Raw genomic sequence first — 24,476 nt, 5'->3', positions numbered from 1 at the left:
TTCTATGTACAGAACTATTGCTTGCCCACATTTCTGCCTCTCTTTGACACATTTATATTTATAGAAATCGAATTGCATGATGAAATGTAATTTTTTTGTAAGAATTTTTGTTTGTTTGTTTGTTTGTGTTTTTGCTATAGGACACGTGCACTCACCAGAGAGACAGACAGAAAGTGAGAAATCACCACCCCAGGGGAGGATGGCCACACTGTAATCCCTTCTCTTCCTGTCTCCTCTCTGGACATTGGGCATACATGCACATGCACCCGGTGTGAGTTTGAAGCTGCTGAGTCCAGGACTCAAACTGCAGTCAACCATGTGGCAGTTCAGCAACATAACCATTATGCCATCTGCTGGTCCTGAAATATAGAATTTTTAATAATATCATTAGTAGATTCCCTGGGGATAGTTAAACCAATCTATGGACTCTGAAATTTTATTTCTGCACTTGTTAGCAATAGAAGGTAATGTATTTTGGACTTTATGATAATTGTGTAATACTGTGAAATGCTTGAAGGACTCCCAGGAATGGCAGGAATCAGCAGTTAAAATGGTTTTAATCCAGCAGCCGATCCAGAGCCTCATCTGCTAATGTCCCATGCAGGTGCTGAATTGTTCCAGCAGCTCTAAATGGTTTAAGTCTTAAGTCACTAATACTAGTTTATTTGCCTTATCTTTTCAAGGTATTAATATTAGAACCAACTAAAATCTATCAACCCTCTTATTTGTCTATCAACAATGAAGTCGAGGAAAAGACAATATCCATTTGGCATGTGCTTCCTGATGACAAGGTAAAATTGTGCAATTAAGAATAGAGCATTCATAATAAAGGACTCTGTGCCTTCTAATAGTCACATTTTTTTTCAGCAAATGATCACATTTAGTTAAGAAGAAATCACTCGACCATGTAATTATTTGGCATAATATATTTTGTAATTTAAATGTTAAATTTGGGTTATCAATTTCACTCAATTAAGAAAATATAATTGAACCATTTGGGTTTTCATTGTAACCATCCAAGGTATATTCAAAATCAGAATATTTCTGTTGCGTAAAGTCATGCTGTAAATTAAATTATTGATCAAAGAACTAATTATGGTGTAAAAGATAAGATGCCTGTCTCCATTCTAGGAACCCTGTCAGGATAATGCTACTTCTTGTCTTACTCTGGGAGCATCATAATTCATTATGTCTAGTTGTATGGTTACCTAAGCTGCTGCTAAATCGCAGACTAGCCACTGACCCAGTTTGCTGTGCACAGAGAGGTGCACTGTGCTACCGCTTGCTTCAAAAGGAACTTAAACTCTCCTTTCAGCTCTTGGCAATCATGTGGATAAACCTTTCTTTCTGTCTTTAATAACATGCATGTGCTCATCAGAGAGAGATGGGGTGGTGGGAGAGAGTGAGAAAGCACCCCCCAGAAGGTATGGCCATGCCACAATGCCTTCTCCTCCATTGTCCTGTCAGGATTTGGGACATGCATGCACACATGCCTGGCATGATTTTTCAAGCCACCAGTCCAAGACTTAAACCATGCAGTCAGCTATGTGGGATCCAGCCGCCTCAACCTCCATGCCAACTGCTGGCCCTTTGTGGATAAACCTTTCTACTTATATATATATTATCAGTTTGAACGCATACTGATCATCCTACTGGTTTTTAAAAAAATAGAAACTTTTTGGACCTGACTATAGTTGACAGAATAAACAGCTGAAATGAGAGGAGTCGTATGGGAGTCGTATGGGAACATAGTTCATTAATTTTGTTCTTGTAATTATTTTCCAAAATACCCTTATAGTTTTCTTCGTCATTCAGCAGGTGTTTACAGAGTATTTACTCTGTGCCAGGCTCTATGTTAGACATTAGGGAAACAGTTACTTACAAAATAAGTAAAATTCCTGTCCTCACTTGCTTACCTTCTACTCAGGGAGGCAATAAGTCAGTAATAAATATATGGGCATATTAAGTGATGAAGGGAAAATAAAGCAGAAGATGTAATCAGGAAGTAAATTTGAGAGGTTGACGTTGCAGCTTTTAAAATATGGACTTCGTGTCAATAGATCTGGACACAGATCCTATCAGTGCCCTTGGGCAACTTGGCTTTTCCAAGTTGCAATGTCCTCTTCTACAACATGAAATAGCAAAATAATATCACCTCAAAGGTTGTTGTAAGGGACCAGCAGATGATGTACTGGTTATGTCACTGGACTCTCACGTAGTCCACAATTGTTCAAGTCCCAGACCTGGCAGCTTAAAACTCACACCGGGGATGTGTGTGTGTCCAAGATCCTGAGAGGAGAATGGAAGAGAAGGGATTGCTGAGTGGTCATTCCTCTTGGGGCATGATTTCTTGCTTTCTATCTCTGTCTTTTTCTCTCTGGCAAGAACACATGCCCTATAGTAATAATCTCTTTCTAAAAATAATTTAAAAATAAATTCTGGCAGCAGGTAGTATGAAGGTTAAGACACTGGATCCCACATGGCCAGCCCTGTGGCTTGAGTCCTGGACCAGCCAACTTGAGAATCACTCTGGGTGCTTTGCATGCATGCCCCAAATCTCTAAAGTATTGTGGTGTGGCCACCCCCACCGAGGGCTGATTTCGTACTTTCCCTCTCTGTCTCTGTGGCAACCATATGTACCCTATGGCAAAAATAAAACAAAAATAAAAGCAGACACTGAGTAGTGCCCTGAATGCATTTTAATTTATATTTTTAGTTATATGCTTGGATAAATGGGTAGTATTAAGTCTGGTAATACAGGATTTTGGTGGCATACTAATGTTGATAATATGAAATTGCATGGTAAACAGAGAAACCATCCGTTCTCAACACCAACACCAAATATATCTAGCACATTAAGGAATATCCAGTAACATCTTTTATAGCTGTCGTCTATTTGATATCCAGTTGGAAAACACTGTCCTAGCTAACACTTTTACACGATAATTCTGGACTGTCTACACCAGAATTTTAGAGGCACTCCACTCAGAGATGGAGGCAACTTTAGTTGATCCTCCTCCCAGTCTTCTGGTCAGCCAAGATCACAGATATACCTACAGGCACACCTGACCTGTTCATATAAACCTGGGATCCAAACTCTAGACCTCCCAGATGACTCCAGCATTGTACAGTGGCACTTAATATCTATGCCACAGCAGCTGGGCAGATAAAGGACTTAATGACAAACAATTATCAATTAAGATATACCTTCCCACTATACTCACTGTCATGGTGAATAGACTTTGAAAGATTTTCTAATATGTAAGTTCAAGAGACCTCCTCCAGAACATCATGCTACACCCAAGGAAATCACTGTTGTCATAAGAGTAGAGCAAATCAATCTATTAATATAAACATCAGTTGAGTTCTGTGAACCTTCAGACCACAGTTCTGTCGACCTTCAGATTGATGAGAGGGGCACTTTGGGATCTTGGTTTGTGAAATATAGTAAGGAAAAAGACATGTGAGCCATGGAGTCCTAAGAGAAGGCTACTGAAAGGAAGTGAAACCTGGACTTTGGCTGTGGGTGAGACTAGAAGAGATAAAGGGTCAAAGGAAGACAATCTAGGGTAGAATAGGACAGAATTCTAGTAAAGGCACCAAGGGAAAGCAAACCTGGAATGGTTGGAACATGAAGAGCTGGACATGACCCACAGGGAAATGTGTCGAAGTAGTGAGAAACACATGACAGTTGGCCAGGCAAGATGATCTAAAACCATAAAGCACTGCATGAACTGGGAAGACTTTAAAGAGTTAGTAGGAAATGGCACCCCTAGCTAGGTTTCTTAAAATTTAAAAACTGGCATGAAGGCAGAATAGAGTGGTGGTTAAGTGTGGAGAGTGGCTATTTTGAGCAAACTTGATGACCTTTAGTCACATGTAGAAATGTGGTTTTGTGAGTTTTATTTACATAGCGATAAAAGCAATTAACATATAAACATGCTAACTGGATGTTGTTATTAATAGTGTAGAGCGGTATTAGGTTTAAAAAGGTTATAAGTGTTTATCAAAATCAGCCCCCAAAAATCAAAAAAATTACATAGCGTCAGTTGTCCTCACATCATTAGCCAATTAACAACTAAAAACAACTAGCTTTACATTCCATTTCCTCTTCCCTCATCTTCTACCTTATAACTTAATAAACCTAAAACCAGTTTAAAGTCATGACTTTCTCCATCAAAAAAGTCCAGCCGGGAACCAGCAGTTAGCGTAATGGCTATGTCACTGGACTCCCATGTAGTCGACCGCGGTTCGCATCCCGGACCCAGTGGCTTAAAACTCATGCCGGGCGCGTGTGCATGCGTGCCCAAGATCCCAAGAGGAGAATGGAGGAGAAGGGACTGCGGTGTGACCATCCCCCTCGGGGGGTGATTTCTTGCTTTCTGTCTCTCCGTCTCTCTCTGTCTGGTGAGCGCACGCGCCCTATAGTGAAAACCTCTCAAAAAAAAAAAAAAAAAGTCGAACCCTCCCAGATCTCACTTTTCTATACTTATATGTCTTTGTGTGTTTATTTTTATGTTTATTTATAATCCACAGCTCCTCTCTCCACTCAAAAAAAATGCATTTTGCCAAATAAGTCCCAACATTTAAGAATTCAGGGTCAACAGCAAAGTGCACAGGGTGGAAGCTGATGTTAGCTCTTCTTGTTTGCTTGGTGACCTGCACAATCCACTTAACCTCCTGGCATTTTTAGTTTCCATCTATGTAAAACAGAGTAATAGTACCTCCCAGAATTGTTGTGAAGGTTAAGTGAGATGATTAATGTTATCACGGTACTAAATGACATGGAATAAGTGCTTAATAATGGCTGCTATTACAGTGTAAGATTGATCTGACCTTGACATTAGAGTTCAATTCTTGGACTTTGGAGGATCACAGAGAAGGCTATTAGAGGAACTAGCTAGACAGAGGTAGGTAGAGACCTTAGTCTGGGGTCATCTGATTGTGACTGCACAGAGGACAGATCATTTGAGGCAAAATGTATGACTTAATTACTAATTAGGAAGAGGAATTAAGTGTAAGGTAAACCAAATTTTGAGTACATCGTAAAATGGAAGAAGGCGAACCTGAGTTGTAAGGAGTTTTAAGAAATTTCATTTTGGACATGTTTAGTTGGAAGTGATTGCATGACTCTAAGTGAAATTGTCCAGTTACAGAATTAAGACTAATCCATATAGCTATCTATCTACACAGTTATTAATGTTTTAAAGTGCAGTGTTTTAATTACATTGTTTTAAAAAATATGCATACATGCTCTCAGAAGCTGGAGTAAAGTTCTCATCCAGTTGAAACTAAAAAATGAAGAGTAGTTAGGAGATATGGGGAGGAAAGAAAGGCTGGGAGAGATTTTTCAAAGGCTTGATTGGAAAGAGCAGGGTTACCTAAGGACACTTGGAAACAGTGATCAGTAAGGCCCAGAGAGTGAGGGGTAAGCCAGAAGAATTTGGATGACAGAAAAAGAACAGAAAGGAAGCCAGAGATTTTGGAAAAGAATACTATTTCCAGCTAGTTGTTATGTTTTCTCCTTCCTGGATGTTCTTTGTTCAATAAAGTGAGCTTTACATTGATTTTCTTATGTTTTGTGACAATTTCAGAGATAATTTTTATATTAAGAAATATATATATACACACACACACACACACACACACACACACACACACACACATATATATATTTGAGAGGTTTTGTTATAGGGCACATGCACTCGCCAGACAGACAGAGAGACAGAAAGATAGAAAGCGAGAAATCACCCCCCAGGGGGGATGGCCACACCGCAGTCTCTTCTCCTCCATTCTCCTGTCGGGATCTTGGGCACACAGGCACACGCGCCCAGTGTGAGTTTTAAGCCACCGGGTCTGGGACGCGAACTGCAGTCGACTACATGGGAGTCCAGCGACATAGCCATTCGCTCACTGCTGGTCCCAAGAAATATATATTTTTAGATATAAACATACACTAAGAAGGTTGTAGATTTAGGCTGTGAATTGTCTAGCTGCCATTTTAACCTGGTTTTTCTTTTAATCTTAATTTTTCAATTTTATTTTCCATTTTCACCTGTTTTTGATTAAGAAGAATTTTCATTCTCTCTATAACAGTTATTTACAAAATAAGTAGATATAACCCTTTAGTACTAAAAATTTTCACTATTCAAAGTTGTTCAATTTATATTGTATTTTTTTGCAAACCTTCATTCTATCTATAGTGTATTCATTGCCACTGCTATTATCTCTATTTTAAAAAATAGAGTGGTAATATTGGAAGGAGGATAATAAAATAAAGAAATAAAATAAAGTGATAAAAATAAAACTTTATTATTACCATGTTAATTTTTTTTTACCATGTTAATTTAAAATGACTGTAGAACTATAATTAAATAATGGATCATCAACCAGTTTAAGTCTTATGTTAAGCAGAAAATGAATTGTTTTTGTCATAGAATATATACACATTTTTTTCCTAAAAGTAGAACATTGCTTTTCATTTATCATATTTATTTCTTTGCTCATTCTCAGTATTTTCATTCTAAAATATGTGATGAATAATTTATGAACTAGTATATACTTTTTACTACACTTTTCAAATCCTTAGGTACATTATATACCAATTCCCAATTCCCAGGGACTCTGAGAGAACTACTATACATCCAGGGGCAAAATTAATTGAAATCTCAGTCTTTTACTGGTTTTTTCATTGTTCAACACACACTCCTTAAGTACATTAGAACTTGAAGAAAGTCTCTGTGTGTATGAGGCAAGAATAACCTAAACTGAGAAAGAAAGAATATAAGATATTTAAATAGCTGCATTTAGAATTCCTCTCCTTTTAGGTTTAAAACTCGAGGACCTTTGGTCTAGCTGGTGGCCTCTCTGGGGAGCGGGCAGAGCTGCTGAGGCAGTACTGATGGTCTCTTCTGGGGAGCGGGCAGAGCTGCTGAGGCAGTACTGGTGGCCTCTGGGGAGCGGGCAGAGCTGCTGAGGCAGTACTGGTGGTCTCTCTGGGGAGCAGGCAGAGCTGCTAAGACAGTACTGGTGGCCTCTGGGTAGCGGGCAGAGCTGCTAAGACAGTACTGGTGGCCTCTCTGGGTAGTGGGCAGAGCTGCTGAGGCGGTGCTGGTGGCCTCTCTGGGGAGCGGGCAGAGCTGCTGAGGCAGTATGAAGGACTGACAACACCCTCTTGCCATTTCTGTTCTGGCCAATGACCTCTCAGAGAAGACCCTGGCAATTTGTGAAGGGAACACGTTTACCTTGAATTCTGGTTGATGATGATAGACGCTCTCATCCATTAGGGCTGCTTTCATCTACTAAACTCTCAACTAAAAATAAAAATGACTTAAGTAATAAGGAAATATATTTCCTATTATAGTAAATTTCAAGGTGGGTTATTTGAGAGCAGGTGATTTCAGTGTCAGGACTCTGAGCTGTGTTCTTTGTATACTCTGGGTCCCCCACTCACGGTCTGAAATAGTTGCCCCAAGCATCATCTCACAGAGACAGCATGAAGGAGAGGCAGGCTCTCTCCTTAATATCGAAGTTGTATTAAGTGACCTTGCCTAAACCTGTCACCAGAAAGGAAAATGGACTTACCATGGCCCATGTGGAGCGTCAATTTCATCATCCCTAAACATTGCCACCTGAACCTAGACAAAATTCGGTTTTTGTTAGCAAAGGAGAAGGAGGGAATGGCGTTGCCTAGGGAACAAACAGTGCCTGCCACAGTCTAATTCCTGCCACCTTAACTCAGTTTCTATTCTTGCCCTAACTGGGGCACAGGATCTGAGGCTAACCAATTCCTAGAAAATTGTATTTGTGCTGATTGAATTAGTTTTAAGTGTTGGTTTGTTGGTTCGGGACCTGCTGAGGCAAATGATCTCTCCAGCCCTGCCTCTGGTACTGCCTTTTCCCAGGATCGGTCCCAGGAGCCATTTAACTTTCCTGTTGACTTTGTTGCTCTCCTGCACCTCTGTGTGGTGAGTTCCACCAGCAAGGTGGTGGGGAGGGAAGCCTTCTCATCTCATTCCCAAGCTCCATCTCAGGCTCTGGGCTTTCCCCCACTGAAATGGAAGTTCCCTGACAGCCCTGGCAACTTTGCAGGAACCTGGCATTCTAGAAATGCTATACTCCTTTCCTACCAAACCAGCCCAATCAGTCTGGGAAATCTCTCCTTGGCTGCTCCCAGGACAAGGCTGACAGCAGGAAGATTTTACCAGTATAATCCTTTTGGTGTTTGCCAGTTACTGTGTTCAGTGCCTGGTCTGCACGCTCCCCTGCCAGGTCTGCACTCAACCTCCACACCTCCTGATTCTGGGCATGGCCTTGGGAAGCAGTTCAGTTTAGATTCTATGGATAAGGCTGTATTGTATGCAGGTAGCATACAGGTAACAGCTGCAGGTTCTGGATCACACAAATATTTAGAAGTTCACCTGAGGCCAACAGGATTTAGAAGCAACTTTCAAATTACCATCTAAGACTACAGGCTGCCATTTGAATTTAACTCCCTCTTGTCTTCTGGTTAAGAGAGAGAGGTTTTTGCTGTAAGGCACGTTTGCTCGCCAGACAGACAGAGGCAGACAGAGAGACAGAAAGCGAGAAATCACCCCCCAGGGGAGATGGCCACGCTGCAATCCTTTCTCCTCCGTTCTCCTCTAGGGATCTTGGGCACGCACGCACATGCACCCAGCATGAGTTTATGCCACTGGGTCCGGGACTCGAACCGCGTTTGACTATGTGGGAGTCCAGCGACATAGCCACTACGCTAACTGCTGGTCCTGAGAGAGAGAGAGAGAGAGAGAGAGAGAGATTCTTTAAACACCTTTCTATAATGTCTTTCTTCTCTGGGTTTGGTCTGTATTAATTTAGGTCACATCCCTGGACGTGACTGATGTGCTTTGAAACTTTTTTTTTTAAGAGGTTTTTACCTTAAGGGCACATTCACTGGCTGGAGAGAAAGGGAAGGTAAGAAGGATGACCACACCATGCAATCCCTTTTCCTTCATTTTCCTCCCAGGATCTTGGGCATGCATGCTTACACTCCAGCAAGATTTTTAAACCACTGGGTCCAGGACTCAAACTGTGGTCAACCATGTTGGAACCCAGTGATGTAACCACTACTCACTCCATCTGCTGGCCCTGAAGCTAATTTTTTTTTTAATAAATCATATTAAACTTGAGAAGATCTATTTTTATTTTAAATTGCCTAGACCCAGCATAAATAAGTAAGTAAATAAATACATAAATAAATGAAATAAAATCTAAGGAACTGTGGGCATCAGTTGTAGCTTTTTTAGTTGCTTTTGGCAAGAAGAGAGTTCTGAGCCACATTAGAGACATCAGGCTTCATTATCTATCTCACTCAACAGCCTGTGAGCTCATCCTCCCTTAGTGGGAGGATAAGATCTTTCTTTTCTGGTTGTTTTACATGTACAGAACTGAATTTCAGTAAGAATCTATTGCTATATAATATTTGCTAAATTTAGACACAGGTATTATTTTTATAAAAATATTTATGCTATGAATATTATATTGTTGTAGACATTTTATAGGAAATATCCATCTGGTAAATTATTTCAGAATAAATATATTAACTTATAATCATTTAAATGTAGCTTTAGTCATAAACAGGAAATACAGTCCATCTTGGCCCTACAGATCACCCATATTTCTCATAGATAATCCAACTTTTTGTGTTCCAATTTTATTGGTGTATAGACTTTTTTTTTTTTGAGAGAGAGAGATTTTTGGTGCAGGACATGTATGCTTGCCAGAGGGATACAGACAGAGAGACAGAAAGTGAGAAATCACCCCCTTGGGAGGGATGGCCTCACTGCGATCCCTTCTCTTCCTTCTCCGCTCGGGATTTTGGGTATGCCTGCACAACGCACTCAGTGTGAGTTTTAAGTCATCAGGTGTGGGACTCAGACTGCGGTCGAACATATGAGAGTCCAGCACTTTAACCATTATGCCACCTGCTAACCCTTGGCATATAGAATTTTACATCAATTAGATAACAACACTTTGTAGCTATGATGGGTGTTATACACAGGTGCACACACATGCATACTTGCTCTACTATTTTCTGAAGAAGTAGAACCACCAATTTAGTTGGAAATTTAAACTAAAAATAATCCAGAAATAATTATCTTTAAACCTTGCAGAAATTTTATTCAATGTTTTTCTTTCTCAGAAAATAAATACTATTTGACTAATCAAATTACCTGGATCACTTGGCTTTTTACTTAAAAAATTAATTTACAGGGCTAGCAGGTGGTATAGTGGTTATGCTGCTGGGCTCCCACATGGCCAACCCTGGTTCGAGTCCAGACTCAGCAGCTTGAAACTCATGCCATATGCATGTGCATGCATGCCTAAAATCCTGAGAGGAGAATGGAGGAGAAGGAATTGTGATATGGCCATGCCCCCTCCCCCCGCCCTGGAGAAGGTAATCTCTTACTTTCCCTCTCTCTGTCTCTTTAGTAAACACACACACACCCTATATCAAACAAACAAACAAACAAAAAACTCTCTTAAAAAATAGTAATAATTATGGGGCCAGCAGTTGGCCTAGTGGGTAAAGGTGCTGGATTCCCACATTGAGGACCATGGTTCAAGTCCCAGACCTGATAGCTTGCTCTCATGCTTTTCCTTTCTCTCTCTGTCTCTGTCTGGTCAAATTAAAAAATACTCATCATAATAACAACAAATGAAATTAAATAAATAAATAATCCTTTAAAAATGGTAATAATATACAACAGTTATTACTAAAACTAAAGTTTTAGAATTAAAGGAGATTATTCTCTCAGGCTCTTTTGGAAACTGTTTTATTGAAGTACAGGAATTATTAAATAGAGTAAATATCACTCTTGTGACTTTGGAATGAACTGTAATTTCCATCTAGGTAATTTGTTTATGAAGAGTTTTGGACTAGGAAAAATGACTCTATATTATTTAAAAATAATAAAGCAAAATAATTATTGTTACATGATTTTCCATTTGGATGACTCAATATTTTTTATTGTTGCTGTTCTCTTCGTTCTAGAAAGGTATACATGAGTGGAATTTTAGTGCCTCTTCTGTAAGGGGAGTGAGGTAAGTTTCTTTGATACATTTTCTTTACTTTTAAGACATGTTTTTTCTGGAATATTCATGGTCTGGATAGGACGTTTAATCATGATTTGAAAAGACAAAGAATTTCTAAAATCCTTCTATTGGTAGAAATGACTAGCCTTCTCAGTCTCAGTGTCTCTGCTGTGAAAAACTTGGCAATGAAGTGTTCACCATCGGTGGACCCGGCTCTGTGTTTGTCACCTGATTAAAATATGGTGGCTGTGATGCAGGCAAAAAGGAGCTGTGTAGATGTTCTCTGTAGCTGGCTGAGCTGCTGGAATGTTCTATAGACTAGTTTTCTGTCTGTCCGTTAGGATACCAGAAACTAATTTTCTTTTTGAATGGGTCTAGAGCACACGTGCCATTTATCCTGAATGAACTAATATTAATGAAGTGAGGTAATAGGAAATCTATTTTTTAAAACTCTCCCCAAGGTCACTGTTAATGCAGTGCTCTAGAGGGTAGAGCGGTAAACTTCAGTTCAGTTCAATTTTGACATTGCTGTCCAAAATGCCAGTGGCTCAGAAAATGCCATTTGTTCTAATTTAGCAATGAGATTTTTTTTCTAATCAATAGCCACTGGCTAAATTTTTAAATATGTGTTCTTGCAAATTTCAAACCAAATTAGTTGCATTTACTACTGTTTAGCCTCATTAATAGAAAGGAGAGAAAACAGATTTCTGTAAGCTACTTATGCAATATCCAGCTTTTGGAATAATAGCAATTGTTTCGCTAGAGCGTGAACTGGTAGAGAAGTTTGAGTCACTAATAATTGGAGCTTGCCTGGTGTATCTACCTGTTATATCATGAGTGAGCTGAACGGAAACAAGCAGTATTATGGACTGACTCATCCTATAGCTTTCCAATAAATACCTTCTCAAATAAAACCATATCCTTTTAATATTTAATTTTTAAGACTAGTCATCAACAAGGCCCTCATAACTTATTGCTGCACTTTTAAGCAATCCATTAGGAAAGAATGGGAAATGTAAATTTCACTTTATTTAGATCTCTTTTCCAGTGAATTAATTTTCTTTAACTCAGTTTGGCAGCCCTACATAGCAGTTCTTGTGATTTGTGATGTATACGTAGGATGCCTGTGCTTGTCTGTTGCTGGTTTATATGTTGTGAAACTTGGGTTCTAGTCTGTGACTTCAAAGAGAACTGATTTTGCTGGCTTTCCCCTCAATAAAGAGGAGATGACAAGCCATAGAAGAAAATCCAACTAGGTCAGCAATTTGTCTTGCATCACCTTTGAACTTCCTCTGTTTAAGTCGATGACTTTCACCAAGCACTAGCTTGCTATGTGTCACATGTTGATGCCTGGTGTGCGAAGGATACAAAAATGAACAAGACATGAACTCTTCTCTTAAAGCGCTCACAGCCCAACAGTGATGGAAACAGACATTTAACAACAAATGATGATATAGCATGAGATGAGCAAATGCAAGAACTATACTCAGGCAACAGAAGTACAGGAGGAAGTCTTTCTGCTTAGGACCAAAGTACAGCAGAGGGAGAGGGTAAAGTCAAAGCCAAGTCTTAAAAGATGAATAGACTTTCCTCTAAAACAAAAAATGACATGCATTCCAACTGAAGAAACAACAGATGCAAACGTGTGAAATAAGGGGTAAAACTCATGGCCCAGTGCCTGTTCCTGTGGATAAAGTTTTATTGGAATACAGCCATTTTCATTCATTTTTTAATAAGAGGACTTCAAAAAGAGTCTGGAAAAAATGAAATTAAAGTATATGAGTTTACTTTGCTGCAAAAAAAAGGTTTGAAATCCCATGCATAGTTTTTTGCATAATATACATTTTCCACGAGCTTTCTGAAGACCCCTCGTATTATCTAAGACTGATTTTGTGCTGCAGTGGCAGAACTGCATACTGTGGCATTCAAAAACCCGAAGTATTTTCCCATCTGGTCTGTTAAAGAAAATGCTTGCTAACCTCTGGTATAAAACAGCCTGGTCTAGTTGGTCAACTCAAAATTGTTTCAGATTGCTAAAAGCAAAAGACTTGCTGAATCCAAACCAAATCCAAAAGTGCTGTTCTATATTTTTTCACTCCCTCTACAACCTCTACCACTGATGAGGTGCTTTTACTGTCTCGACAAATTGCCTTCCTAGCTTTAGAATCGTTTCATTGTTCTTTAGAACCGTAGTACCAGAATCGCCAAGGGGGGCCAGTCAGTTGATATCTCTGCTTTATCTCCCAGCACACGGAGTCGTGCAGCAGTAGCAGGGCACTCTTTTTTCCATGCTGAGTTGAAAGGACATGTGGTTGGAGGCCAGCAGGTAGCATGGTAATGCTGGATTCCCACATGGTGGCCGCAGTTTGAGTCCTGAACCTGGTGACTTGAAAATCATGGGGGCACGCGCATGTTTGTGCCCAAAAATCCTGAGAGGAGAATGGAAGATGAGGGATTGCTGCATGACCATCCCCACTGGAGGATGATTTCTTAATTTTCCTCCGTCTCTCCGTGGGCAAGTGCACACATCCTATGGCAAAAACCTTTAAAAAATAATAATAATAAATGAAAGGATAGGGACTAGCAATGGCCTAATGGCTACATTGCTGGACTCCCATGTAGTTGACCGTGGTTCGAGTCCCGGACCTGGTGGCTTAAACTCACGCCAGGCGCATGTGTGTGTGTGCCCAAGATCCCAAGAGGAGAATGGAGGAGAAGGGACTGCAGCATGGCCATCCCCCATTGGGGGTGATTTCTTGCTTTCTGTCTCTGCCTCTCTGTCTGTCTGGCGAGTGCATGCACCCTATAGCCAAAAACTAAAAAAAAAAAAAAAAGAAAGGATATGTGACTTTGTATACTTCTAACACCCCAGAGCAGCCCTATTCTGCAGATAGGAGTTGGGGACAGTTTTCAGAGCTTAAGTAATTTTAGTATTGCAAAACAGGAAGCTTCACTTTTTAAAGTGTTATTTATAAATTTTTGTTAAAATTTCTATCATAATGAAGGCTGACTATAAAGCGTATTTATAATGTCATTATAGATCTATAGAAATATTGCTATTTCCCTGAATAATGCTTTTCTGTTTATTTCAGTATTTCTAAATTTGAAGAACGATGCTGTTTCCTTTATGTGCTTCACAACTCTGATGATTTTCAAATCTATTTTTGTACAGAACTCCATTGTAAAAAGTACGTATTAGTCATTATGTGTGAAAAAGCCTATATTTACCTGATCATTATTTTCAGTTAATGAGTGTCTGAACATGTAGTTCCTGTAAATAGTTCATGGCTATGTGGTTATATAAAAATTTTTATTAGGGTTAATATTTTATAAATACGTGATATGTTTAACAGAAATTTTTTTGAGTTCTTTTTAATAAATCAAACCTTTTTTAGTCATAATACATATTCCCACAGACAAAATATTAACCAAGACTTACTGATTAATTGTTAACTACTGGGTCATTAAAAAAAGTTCTGGCATGTTTTTGCCTACAAAAACAGAAAAACATGTCATGACTTTCCCAGTGATCTAATATTATGCCTCATTTTAAAAGTACTAACATAGATGATTTCCAGAGTTTTCCATGGGGGAACTGGAGAATTGTGAATATTCTCATGAATATTCTCACTGTCCTCTACTGCAGTACTCCTTAACTCTGGCTCATATTAGAACCACCTGGTGAGCTTTAAAAACCCACCTACCCACTCCACGTCCCCCACCTAGCTAATTATATTGGATTTTCTTTTGGGGTCACAACTGTAGGAAAGAGCCAGTGATCTGGTCCACATTAATAGAGGTACAGTCATACCTCCTTACCCACAGGGAATATGCTTCAAGAACATGCCTGAAACTTCAGATAGGACCAATCCCTATGGATATTATGGTTTTTTCCTATGCATACATACCCGTGATAAAGGTTACTTTATTAATTGGAAAAGTAAGAGATCAGCAAAAGTAATGGGGCAGGAGGTGGTGTGGTAGTTGAGGTGTTGGACTCTCACCTATAGTTCAAGTCCTGCACCCAGCAGCTTGAAACTCACATGGGGCGTGTACATACACATGCATGCCCAAGATCCTGAGAGGAGAGTGGAGAAGGGATTGCGGGGTGGCCATCCCCCTGGGGGGTGATTACTCACTTTCTGTCTCTCTGGAGAGCACATGTGCCCTATAACAAAAATCTCTCAAAAAAATAGTAACAAGGGGCCAGCAGTTGGAGTAATGGCTATGTCCCTGGACTCCCATGTAGCCAGCCGTGATTTGAGTCCTAGACCTGGTGACTTAAACTAACACCAGGTGCGTGTGCGTGTGTGCTCAAGATCCCGAAAGGAGAATGGAGGAGAAGGGATTGCAGCATGGCCATCCCCCCTGGGGGGTGAGTTCTCGCTTCCTGTCTCTCTGTCTCTGTCTTCCTGGCAAGCGCATATGCCCTACAGCAAAAACCTCTCTAAAAAGAAAAAAAAATAGTAATAAAATAGAACAATTTTAACAATATACTATAACAAAATTATGCAAACACAGTCTCTCTCAAAATATCTTATTGTACTGTGTCGTGGCTAACAAAATTAGAGAAAATGAATCCGCATATAAGGAGAACTACTATAATTTTAAAATACGAACTGCATTGCATGTTTATGTTAACCTCCCTAGGGATGTTTCTCTTGGCCTGTTAATTACATACTTCATATTCCCTTAGAACACAGTAACTGACTATGGGGACCTGAAGAAATGAGTGACAGTTTAGAAGCTAAAGTACAGGAGAAAACCAGTTTGGACTTAAAACTTTTCTGATGGTTATTCTTCTTCAAATTACTGGGAACCAGCAGTTAGCATAATGGCTATGTCGCTGGACTCCCACGTAGTCGACCGTGGTTTGCGTCCTGGACCTGATGGCTTAAAACTCATGCCAGGCGTGTGTGTGTGCATGCCCAAGATCCCGAGAGGAGAATGGAGGAGAAGGGATTGTGGCGTGACCATCCCCCGTGGGGGGTGATTTCTCGCTTTCTGTCTCTATGTCTCTCTCTGTCTGTCTGGCGAGCGCACGCGCCCTATAGCAAAACACCTCTCCAAAAAAAAAAATTACTGTTTGACTCCGTTAAAAATGACTGATACGCTATCCATAATGGACAGTCATTCATTTTTATCTTGGTACCAAAAAATGGACTTGTTTAACCCACAGTTTTGGGGTAGAATTTTATCTTTATTAACATAACATATATAATACAAGACTTTGAAGCCAACGAGAACTTTCAGCTTATTTATGTCCTAATTTTTTACTTAAATTCTCAAGGATATGGATTTGTTTCTATGATCATTATAGCCAAGATTAAGATCTATTTTTTTAAATCTTCAAAGACACTTTATTAGGTAGCATTGGTATCTTCACTGAAACAGGTGAAAAAATAGTGTCTTGGAAAGTTTAAGTAGCCTGAAATCATATACCTAATAAGCATAAACGCTGAGATTTGAACTAGGCACATGTGACTCCGGAATCCAATCTCTTTAAACACTGATTCGTGCTCCCACTGTGTTATATTCTGCCCGAACATGTTCAAACTGAAAATTGTTGTACGAATGCTTGGTTCAGATCTCTACCTAAGATCTCAAGTTTGTCTTTAAAGCCAGATTTTCTTCTTTCTCTTCATTGAACTTGAATTTATCCCTAACTCCTCCTGATATTTCATCTTCATCAGAGCATATCATGCCAGTCAGACCTGGGAATTTTTTTTCTTGTCATTGACCTCCAGGGAATGTGTAGAGAGATAGGAAGAGGAAGTAGACGCATGTGAACTCCTTAAATAGACTTCAGACTCCACATAGACTTTGTTCATTGTCATGTCCCTAGTGGCCAGAACAGTTCTTGTTGGATGGATGGATGGATGGATAGAAAAATGGATGGATAAAATGAGGGACAGAATTAGGAAGAAAGGTTCTGAAATGTGTTAGGGTACATGTTTCTTGTCACGCTCTAACCTGCTCTGCCACTGGGCTGGCATTGTGTATCATGACCTACTGGTGAGACCATCAGTCCTTGTCCATGGCACTTCCCTCACTCTGTGTCTGTAAATGTCAGCATCCCCTCTGAATGGACAAGCCACAGTGAGGGGAGGGGTCAAGTCTGTTTCTCACTGTAATTATTTTTGCATAGCTCTGAAATAGTTTTCAGGTAAAAACAAACAAACAAACAAAAAAAAAACCAAACCAACCAACCTTTGAGTTCTTTCTTTTTTTAAGAAAAAAAAAAAAGTTCATTTTGTCACCAAAAGAGAGCTGGTAAGCTGACTCTGTGGCCTGATAGTTAAGGCAGCCGGAGCCCACATGGCTGACAGTATGGTTTGAGTCCTGGATCTTGGCTTGAGAAACAGCTAGGTGTGTATGCATGTGTGCCCCAAATCCCAAAAGGTGAGAAAGATGAAGGAGAAGTGATTGTGGCATGACAATTCCCCATGGAGAGGCTTTCTCCTCTCCTTCCCTCTCTGTGTCTCTGACAAGCACTCACGTTCTAGCACATGCACACATACGGATAGACACACACAAAAGTGAGCTGACTTTTGTCACTAGTGTATGTATAAGCCAGCCTTTTCTAGTTCATATAGTATTGGGTTGTCAGAAAAGTCACAGCATGTTTTCTATGCAAAAATGCCTCGTGATTTTTCCCAATAATCCAATATTTAACAGACTGTATTTATGGCCCATTGTGTGTATGATACTGAGATGCTTAGGCAAAAAATTTAGTAACTGAGTTCAAATGTTATAGTGGCCAATGCTATACAAATAGTCACCTCAGGATTTTGAGATACTATTCCAGAATATATTCCTATTTTGTCCCAATGTAAATAATAGTATTAATAGCAGTAAAACCGTATTAGCTAATATTCCATGAGTATACAGCTTTAAAACAACTTATGGGGGAACTAGCAGTTAGCGTAATGGCTATGTCGCTGGACTCCCACGTAGTCGACTGCGGTTCACGTCCTGGACCCAGTGGCTTAAAACTCACACCGGGCGTGTGTGCGTGCGTGCCCAAGATCCCGAGAGGAGAATGGAGGAGAAGGGATTGCGGCGTGACTATCCCCTCTGGGGGATGATTTCTCCCTTTCTGTCTCTATGTCTCTCTCTGTCTGGCGAGCGCACGTGCCCTATAGCGAAAACATCTCAAAAAAAAAAAAAACAAAACAAAACTTATGGGACAGGTGGTTACATGTTCCCAGTTTTATAATCAAGAGATGAGGTCCGCAGAGATGGAGGGGCTTGTCCAGTATCACACCAATACAAATAATCCTGCTCTGCTATCTGAGTCCACATTCTTCATGTCTATGGCCCTGTCTAGACTCATTGTTCCAATTCTACAGTATAAGTACATTATTATTTTGAAGTGAGGTATTAGGCTGGAAATTTCTAGAAACTTTTTTCTAGTTTTCTTTTTGAAAAATCATTATTTTTCACACTGATCCTGATAATTTGTTTATTGCCTGATTTTTAAAGATTATCTTAGCTCCTCAGGTTTTGCTCTAAAGTCACTTTGAGATCCACTTGCTCATGATTAATATTGCATTTGTTGTGAATACCCACATGTCGACTTTCATTGTAGGTTTTTTGAAATGGTGAACACCATTACTGAAGAGAAGGGGAGAAACACAGAAGAAGGAGACTGTGAAGGTGACTCCCTGGAGGTAACGACCTAGGTTTCCATGTTTCGCAAAATTTTTCTCTGACTGATTTCTATTTTAAAAAAATTATATAAAACCTTACTGAGGGATGGGTATGGGGTAGATTCATGGGTGTATGAGGTTTGGGGGTTGCAGCCAGAGTCTGTAAGCTTTCCACTAACCTTAAAAGCAGCTTTGGTTGGGACCAGCAGATGGCATGGCAGTTGTGTCGCTGGACTCCCACGTGGCCAACTGCTGTTTGAGTTCTAGAACTGGTAGCTTGAAAATCACACCTGGCGAGTGTGTGCACATGCCTAAGATCCCGGTAGGAGAAAGGATTGTAGCGTGGCCATCCCCCCGGGGGATGATTTCTCACTTTTGCTCTCACTGTCTCTGTCTTTCTCTCTCTGCAGCTGAGCACATGCCATAGGCAAAAGCCTCTTTAAAAAAATAAAAATAAAAATAAAAAGTAGCTTCAGATAGACTAGTCCTGTAGCCTAGTGGTTAAGGGAGTCAAATCTCACATAGCTGACTGCAATTTGAATCCTGGCCCCAGTGGCTTGAAAATCACTCAAGGCACCTGTGTATTCGTGGTCAAAAATCTGCTAAGGTGGAGAAATGGAGAGAGGATTGTGGCCTGACCATATTCCACTGGGGGGTGGGAGGAGTGCTTCCTCTCTTTTTTTCTCTCTGGGGAGCATGCATATCCTCTGGAAATTAAAAAAAAAAAAATCTGGAATTCTTTTGCTTAAAAAAGGGCAAAAAAGCAAACTTCAAAGAACTCTTACTCAGTAATACTGAGGTCGAGTATTTCAGTCATATAGTAATGACTGTGCTCTATCCGTGAGGGCCAGGGTGCCCTTACACATTTCCTATTCTCTTAAAGACACGTGAAATTTGGACAATCAAAAGTCAATGAAGATTCTGGATGATAGAACCATTGGTGGTCCCCATTAATAAACTACCTAGACAACTCAGAACCATGGAAAATGAAGGGAATAAGAGAGGAGGGGAGCTAGATGGTGGCGTGTTGGTTAATGTGACTGGATCCCACGCGGCTGCCTGTGCCGTTCAAGACCTGGACCTTGCAGCTTGATAAAGCACACCAGGCACATGTGCATGTAAGTCTAAAATCCCAAATGGAGAAATGGTGGAGAAGGGATCACAGCGTGACCATCCTCCATGGAGGGTGCCTTCTCTCTTTCCGTTTCTCACTTTGTCTTTCTTCTGAGTGTACGTACCCGCTAACAAATTAAAAAAGAGAGAGAGGAGATGATAACAATCACCTCAAATGTTGTCCCTCTCAACCATTAATTCCTTCTAGAGCCTAGGAAGTCTAAGATCAAGGTGCCAGCAGATTCTGTGCCTGTGTCATGACATGGTTGGCGGGGCAAACTGGCTCTCTGTGGCCTGTTTTATCAAGCCACTAAGGCCACTCCTCACCTCCCAGAATTCTCTGCTTCCTAGCACATCATGTGCTAGGATTTCAATATATGAATTTTGGAAGGGCACAAACACTTGGTTCATAGCACTAGCAATACTGAAAATGAATCAGAAGGATGATGGCTGAGGGGACATGTACATACACTAGTCAATTGTTGACTCAATAGTTAAAGTCTATTATAAGTATCTAGCGTTTGTATAGCTTTGATATTCATAGGTAAGCCCAAGGCACTTCAAATTGATGATGCATAGAAATTGCCAAGGTAGAAGTTAAAGATAGTGAGAATGAGGGACCAGCAGGTGGTTTAGTGGTTAAGGCATTGGACTGCCACATAGTCAAATGCAGTTCAAGTCCTGGACCTGGTGCTTAGAAATCATTGCAGCTGCCTGTGTGCATGTGCCTGAGAGGAAAATGGAGGAGAAAGGATTGGTGGCATGGCCATCCCCCCTGGGGAGTGATTTCTCACTTGCCTTCTGTCTTTGGCAAGTGCACGTGCCTATGGCAAAAATCTTAAAAAAAATGATAATAATGAGAATGAAACAATTCTATCAGTAACTAAGAATTATGAAGGGCATGAACTGGAAAATTTATAAAAATCTTCTCTAATGTCATATATTGCTGACTTTTCATGTATTGCCATGGGGTGCGTGCATTTGCGAGAGAGAAAAAGAGCAATCTCCACTGGGATGTAGTCACACTTCAGTCCTTTTGACTCCATTTCTATATCCCATCAGGATTTTGGCCAGACACACACCCATCTACACACACACACACACACACAGGTGGTGTGTGTTTCAAGCCGCCACTATTGGGCTCCAGTAGTGGACTGCAGCCACTATTGGCCTTGTGGGATCCAGCTTCCTATATACAGCACTTAACCAACCACTATGCTACAGGACTGGCTGATGGCTTTTTTATTTATTTATTTATTTTTTAACTAGCCATACTTATACTTTATTTCTTTTTCCTTCTTTAGGAATTAAATGCATTTTACCAAAAACATTTATAGCATAATCAAAGCTATGATACCATATAAGGTTGGTCTTCATGATTGACTGTTTGGGGACCTCACTCTAGAAGCTTACTTTAACCAAATTCATAGCATAGCACAACTTTAATTGCATTAGAATTTGGGATGGATTTGTCCGGCAGATTTTTCTAAGCCTCAGTATCTTATAAAAGTAAGGTAGAGTAAGGTAAGGTAAAATACCGGGTCCAGGACTTGAACTGCAGTTGGCTATGTGGCAGTCCAGTGCCTTAACCACTACATCACCTGTTGGCCCCTCATTCTCACTATCTTTAACTTTTACCTTGGCAATTGCTGTGTTTTTCAAAGAGCTTTCAAGAGGGTCCATAATCAAAATCCTCTGATTTCTTTAGGGCACTAAGTGTGCTGCGCTTTGTGAGATTCCTAAGAAAATTCTATGGAAAGCACTTAGTCTCTAATTGAATAAGGAGGGAAGTGCTAAGGTTCCTACCTTGGATTATGCAGAAGGATTTAGTTAATGTGTTGACCTCACAAAAGGCAGCTTATACAATTGTTCTAATTCATCACAGTGCTTCTAACTTGCCCTTCTTTTTTTTTTTGGAAAGGTTTTTGCTATCGGGCGTATGCGCTTGCCAGAAAGGCAGAGACAGAGAGACAGAAAGCAAGAAATCACCCCCCAGGGGGGATGGCCATGCCGCAATCCCTTCTCCTCCATTCTCCTCTGGAGATCTTGGGCACGCACGCACATGTGCCCAGCGTGAGTTTAAGCCACCAAGTCCAGCAACATGGGAGTCCAGCAACATGGCCATTACGCTAACTGCTGTTCCCACTTGCCCTTCTCAGGAGAATGCAGGGATACTATTCATGTAATGTTAGAAAACATTCTTACCCTCTGTCCTTTGCATTTCAGCAGAGTAATTTAAAATCTGACACAGAAAGAATTCTACTGTATTCCGAATGACTTTATAATCTATGAAAAAAATTCATGTATTCTAGTGTTTAAGAGTTTTGGCTTAATTTGCCATTATGCTATGTGGGTGTTCTGTTAACATCATATTAATAATTAGTATGGGATGTTCTAGGCTGGAAGATGGTGAGATCCATCTTGAATTTCCCTCTCAACGAATGTCCTTTTGTAACCATAAGCACCTTTGCAATATGAATTATTAAGACTTAATTTAGAGGTCCAGAGGGTGGTGTGGTGTTGAAGGCTGAGCTCTCACATGGTCGACCCCCGTTCAAATCCCAGACTCTTCAGCTTGAAAAACTCTGGGTGTTTGATGTCTGCCCATAATCCTGAGAAGAGAAAGGAGAAAGGACTGAGGCATGGCCATCTCCTCTGCTGGATGATTTCTCACTTTCCTTTTCTCTGTCTCTCTCTAGTGAGCATACATGCCCTATGACAAAACCTAAAAAAAAATAGACTTACATTTTTGCACAATTATAGTAACTCTCAGTTTTATTTTTGATTACATTTCATCAATATTTTCAACATTTTCTATGAAAATTATTTCATCAATATTTTAAATGTTTGATCAGAATGTGTTATTTAATTTCTATATCACAAACTGAACCCAAACTTAAGCCATGAAGACATACCAAAAATAATTCCTCCACTTTCCAGTTCTTTGCAGTATAAACATGGAGAATACTTTAGAGGTCATCTTTACCTAGCGATTGAGATTTGTATACAGAAAAATAATTTTTTGATCTTTACTGCAGTTGAAAATAGAATTAAATTATTTCTCTCTATATGCCAATTATTCCTGAATTAGTCCTTTGGCTACCTTGGCCCAAAACAAAATAAAAATGTTGGCAAGATCACATGGTCAGGAAATGCTCTGTGATGTTTTCAGCTTAAGGTAGTGTCAACATTCAGCAAACATTAACTGTGAACTCCAAATTTGAATCTAATCTCTAGGTTTTCTGGCATTTTAAAAACTTCTTAGAAGCCCAAATTAAGGTTCTACTTTTCTTTCCAATTTGATAAGGTTTCTTTGAAGCAGTACCATGCTAGGAGGAATTAGGTCTCTTTAGGGTCATGACCAGACCCTACTGCCATCAGGTCACATCTGAGTCTACCGAGATCTCCATGCCGGTGTCAGGAACCCTGTGTCCTCGTCTTAACTTTGCCTACACTCAGTATCCAGAGTAACTCTGGACAAAGTTCATACTCCCACTAGGCGAAGATGATTTCATCCCTTAGATTAGAGTTAAACAAGAAGATCTTTAATGTCCTTTCCTAGCTCTAATGTTTTGAATAATTCTTAAAATCAGCAAAAACTATACAAGGTTATTTCAAATATAGCTCAATATAGCTTCCCGGAGAAAGACATTTCTGTTTTTAAACAGAAAGAGAAACATTTTTTTTTGATACAAGCCCATGTTTTTGGACTCAAGGATGGATTTCGAGATTGAAGGGCTATGAACCCTATCTTAAGTAATTTAATGTGTTAATACCTTCATATATTGAAATCATTGAACAGCTGATTACAGTTGATTATTAGGGTGTTTAGTACTTACCAGTCATGGTCTCTATTGGTATTCTACTTTGTGTGTTTTCATTAGCACTAGGCATCTATCCTAAGCCCGACATCTGTAGTAACTTCTGTTCCTGCCTCTCTGATCCCTCACACCCTGTCTTTCCTCCAGCTCCTTCATTTCATCCTTGCTGTCACTCCCCTGATCTCCAGTCTTCATCATCTCTCTTGTGGCTTGATTCCCTGTCATCAGTACTGTCTCCATTACCATCAGAGAGCTCTCTCTCAGCAGTTCAATTTCATGACTCTCCAAATTAAAAGCATTTGCTACTATTCTTGGTAGAAGGAGGTTTCTACACGTGCAGTGTTCTGGACCTCTGGCTTTGACTTGCTCTCCCCTCTATCACCTTGCTGTCCAGCAGTGTCACGTTCCTTCCTATTGTGCACATGGCTGTGCCATTCCTGACTCTGGGCTTGACAGGCAGACACTCAACTATGAGCTTTTCTGCCCTGTCCCACTTGGCGATGCATCCTTATTCATTGAGCTACAACTCAATGTTGTGTTCTTTGAATCATTTTTCAACTTCTCACTTTACTCTGCTCCCCTAGCATTTTGCCCCTCTGTCCTTGCTCATCCCCTGGTGGTATCATTCTGTGACTTGCCTGGATGATTAACAACCCAAGATAGAACCATGCTTTTATATCCCTTTAATCACATAGTCTCCCAGGCTGCCAAGTGTCCAAGCAGAGGAAGTTCATTCAGAAGACTTTGAGAGTTTGATGCCAGGGAGTGATAAAACTAGAGTTTAGGGGGCTAGTAGGTAGTATAGTGGTTAAGGTAC

The 24,476-nt window shown here is 40.1% G+C and overlaps 1 protein-coding gene across 1 annotated transcript in view; it reads left to right on the top strand.

Annotated features, from left to right (window-relative positions):
- Positions 1 to 24,476, top strand: part of MAP3K5 (mitogen-activated protein kinase kinase kinase 5) — a gene marked incomplete at its 5' end in the record, with an annotated part of 263,294 nt that overhangs the window by 147,919 nt on the left and 90,899 nt on the right. Inside the window, 4 exons of the mRNA XM_027770250.1 lie at positions 684 to 791; positions 11,033 to 11,082; positions 14,166 to 14,261; positions 18,665 to 18,746. Of these exons, the coding sequence (XP_027626051.1) occupies positions 684 to 791; positions 11,033 to 11,082; positions 14,166 to 14,261; positions 18,665 to 18,746 (336 nt within the window). The remainder of the gene's footprint in view (positions 1 to 683; positions 792 to 11,032; positions 11,083 to 14,165; positions 14,262 to 18,664; positions 18,747 to 24,476) is intronic.

The sequence above is a fragment of the Tupaia chinensis genome, unplaced genomic scaffold, assembly GCF_000334495.1.
Source record: "Tupaia chinensis unplaced genomic scaffold, TupChi_1.0 Scaffold000117_2, whole genome shotgun sequence".
Taxonomy (NCBI): Eukaryota; Metazoa; Chordata; class Mammalia; order Scandentia; family Tupaiidae; genus Tupaia; species Tupaia belangeri.
The sequence above is the reverse complement of the archived record's forward strand: the minus strand, read 5'-3'. Positions and strand labels throughout refer to the sequence as shown.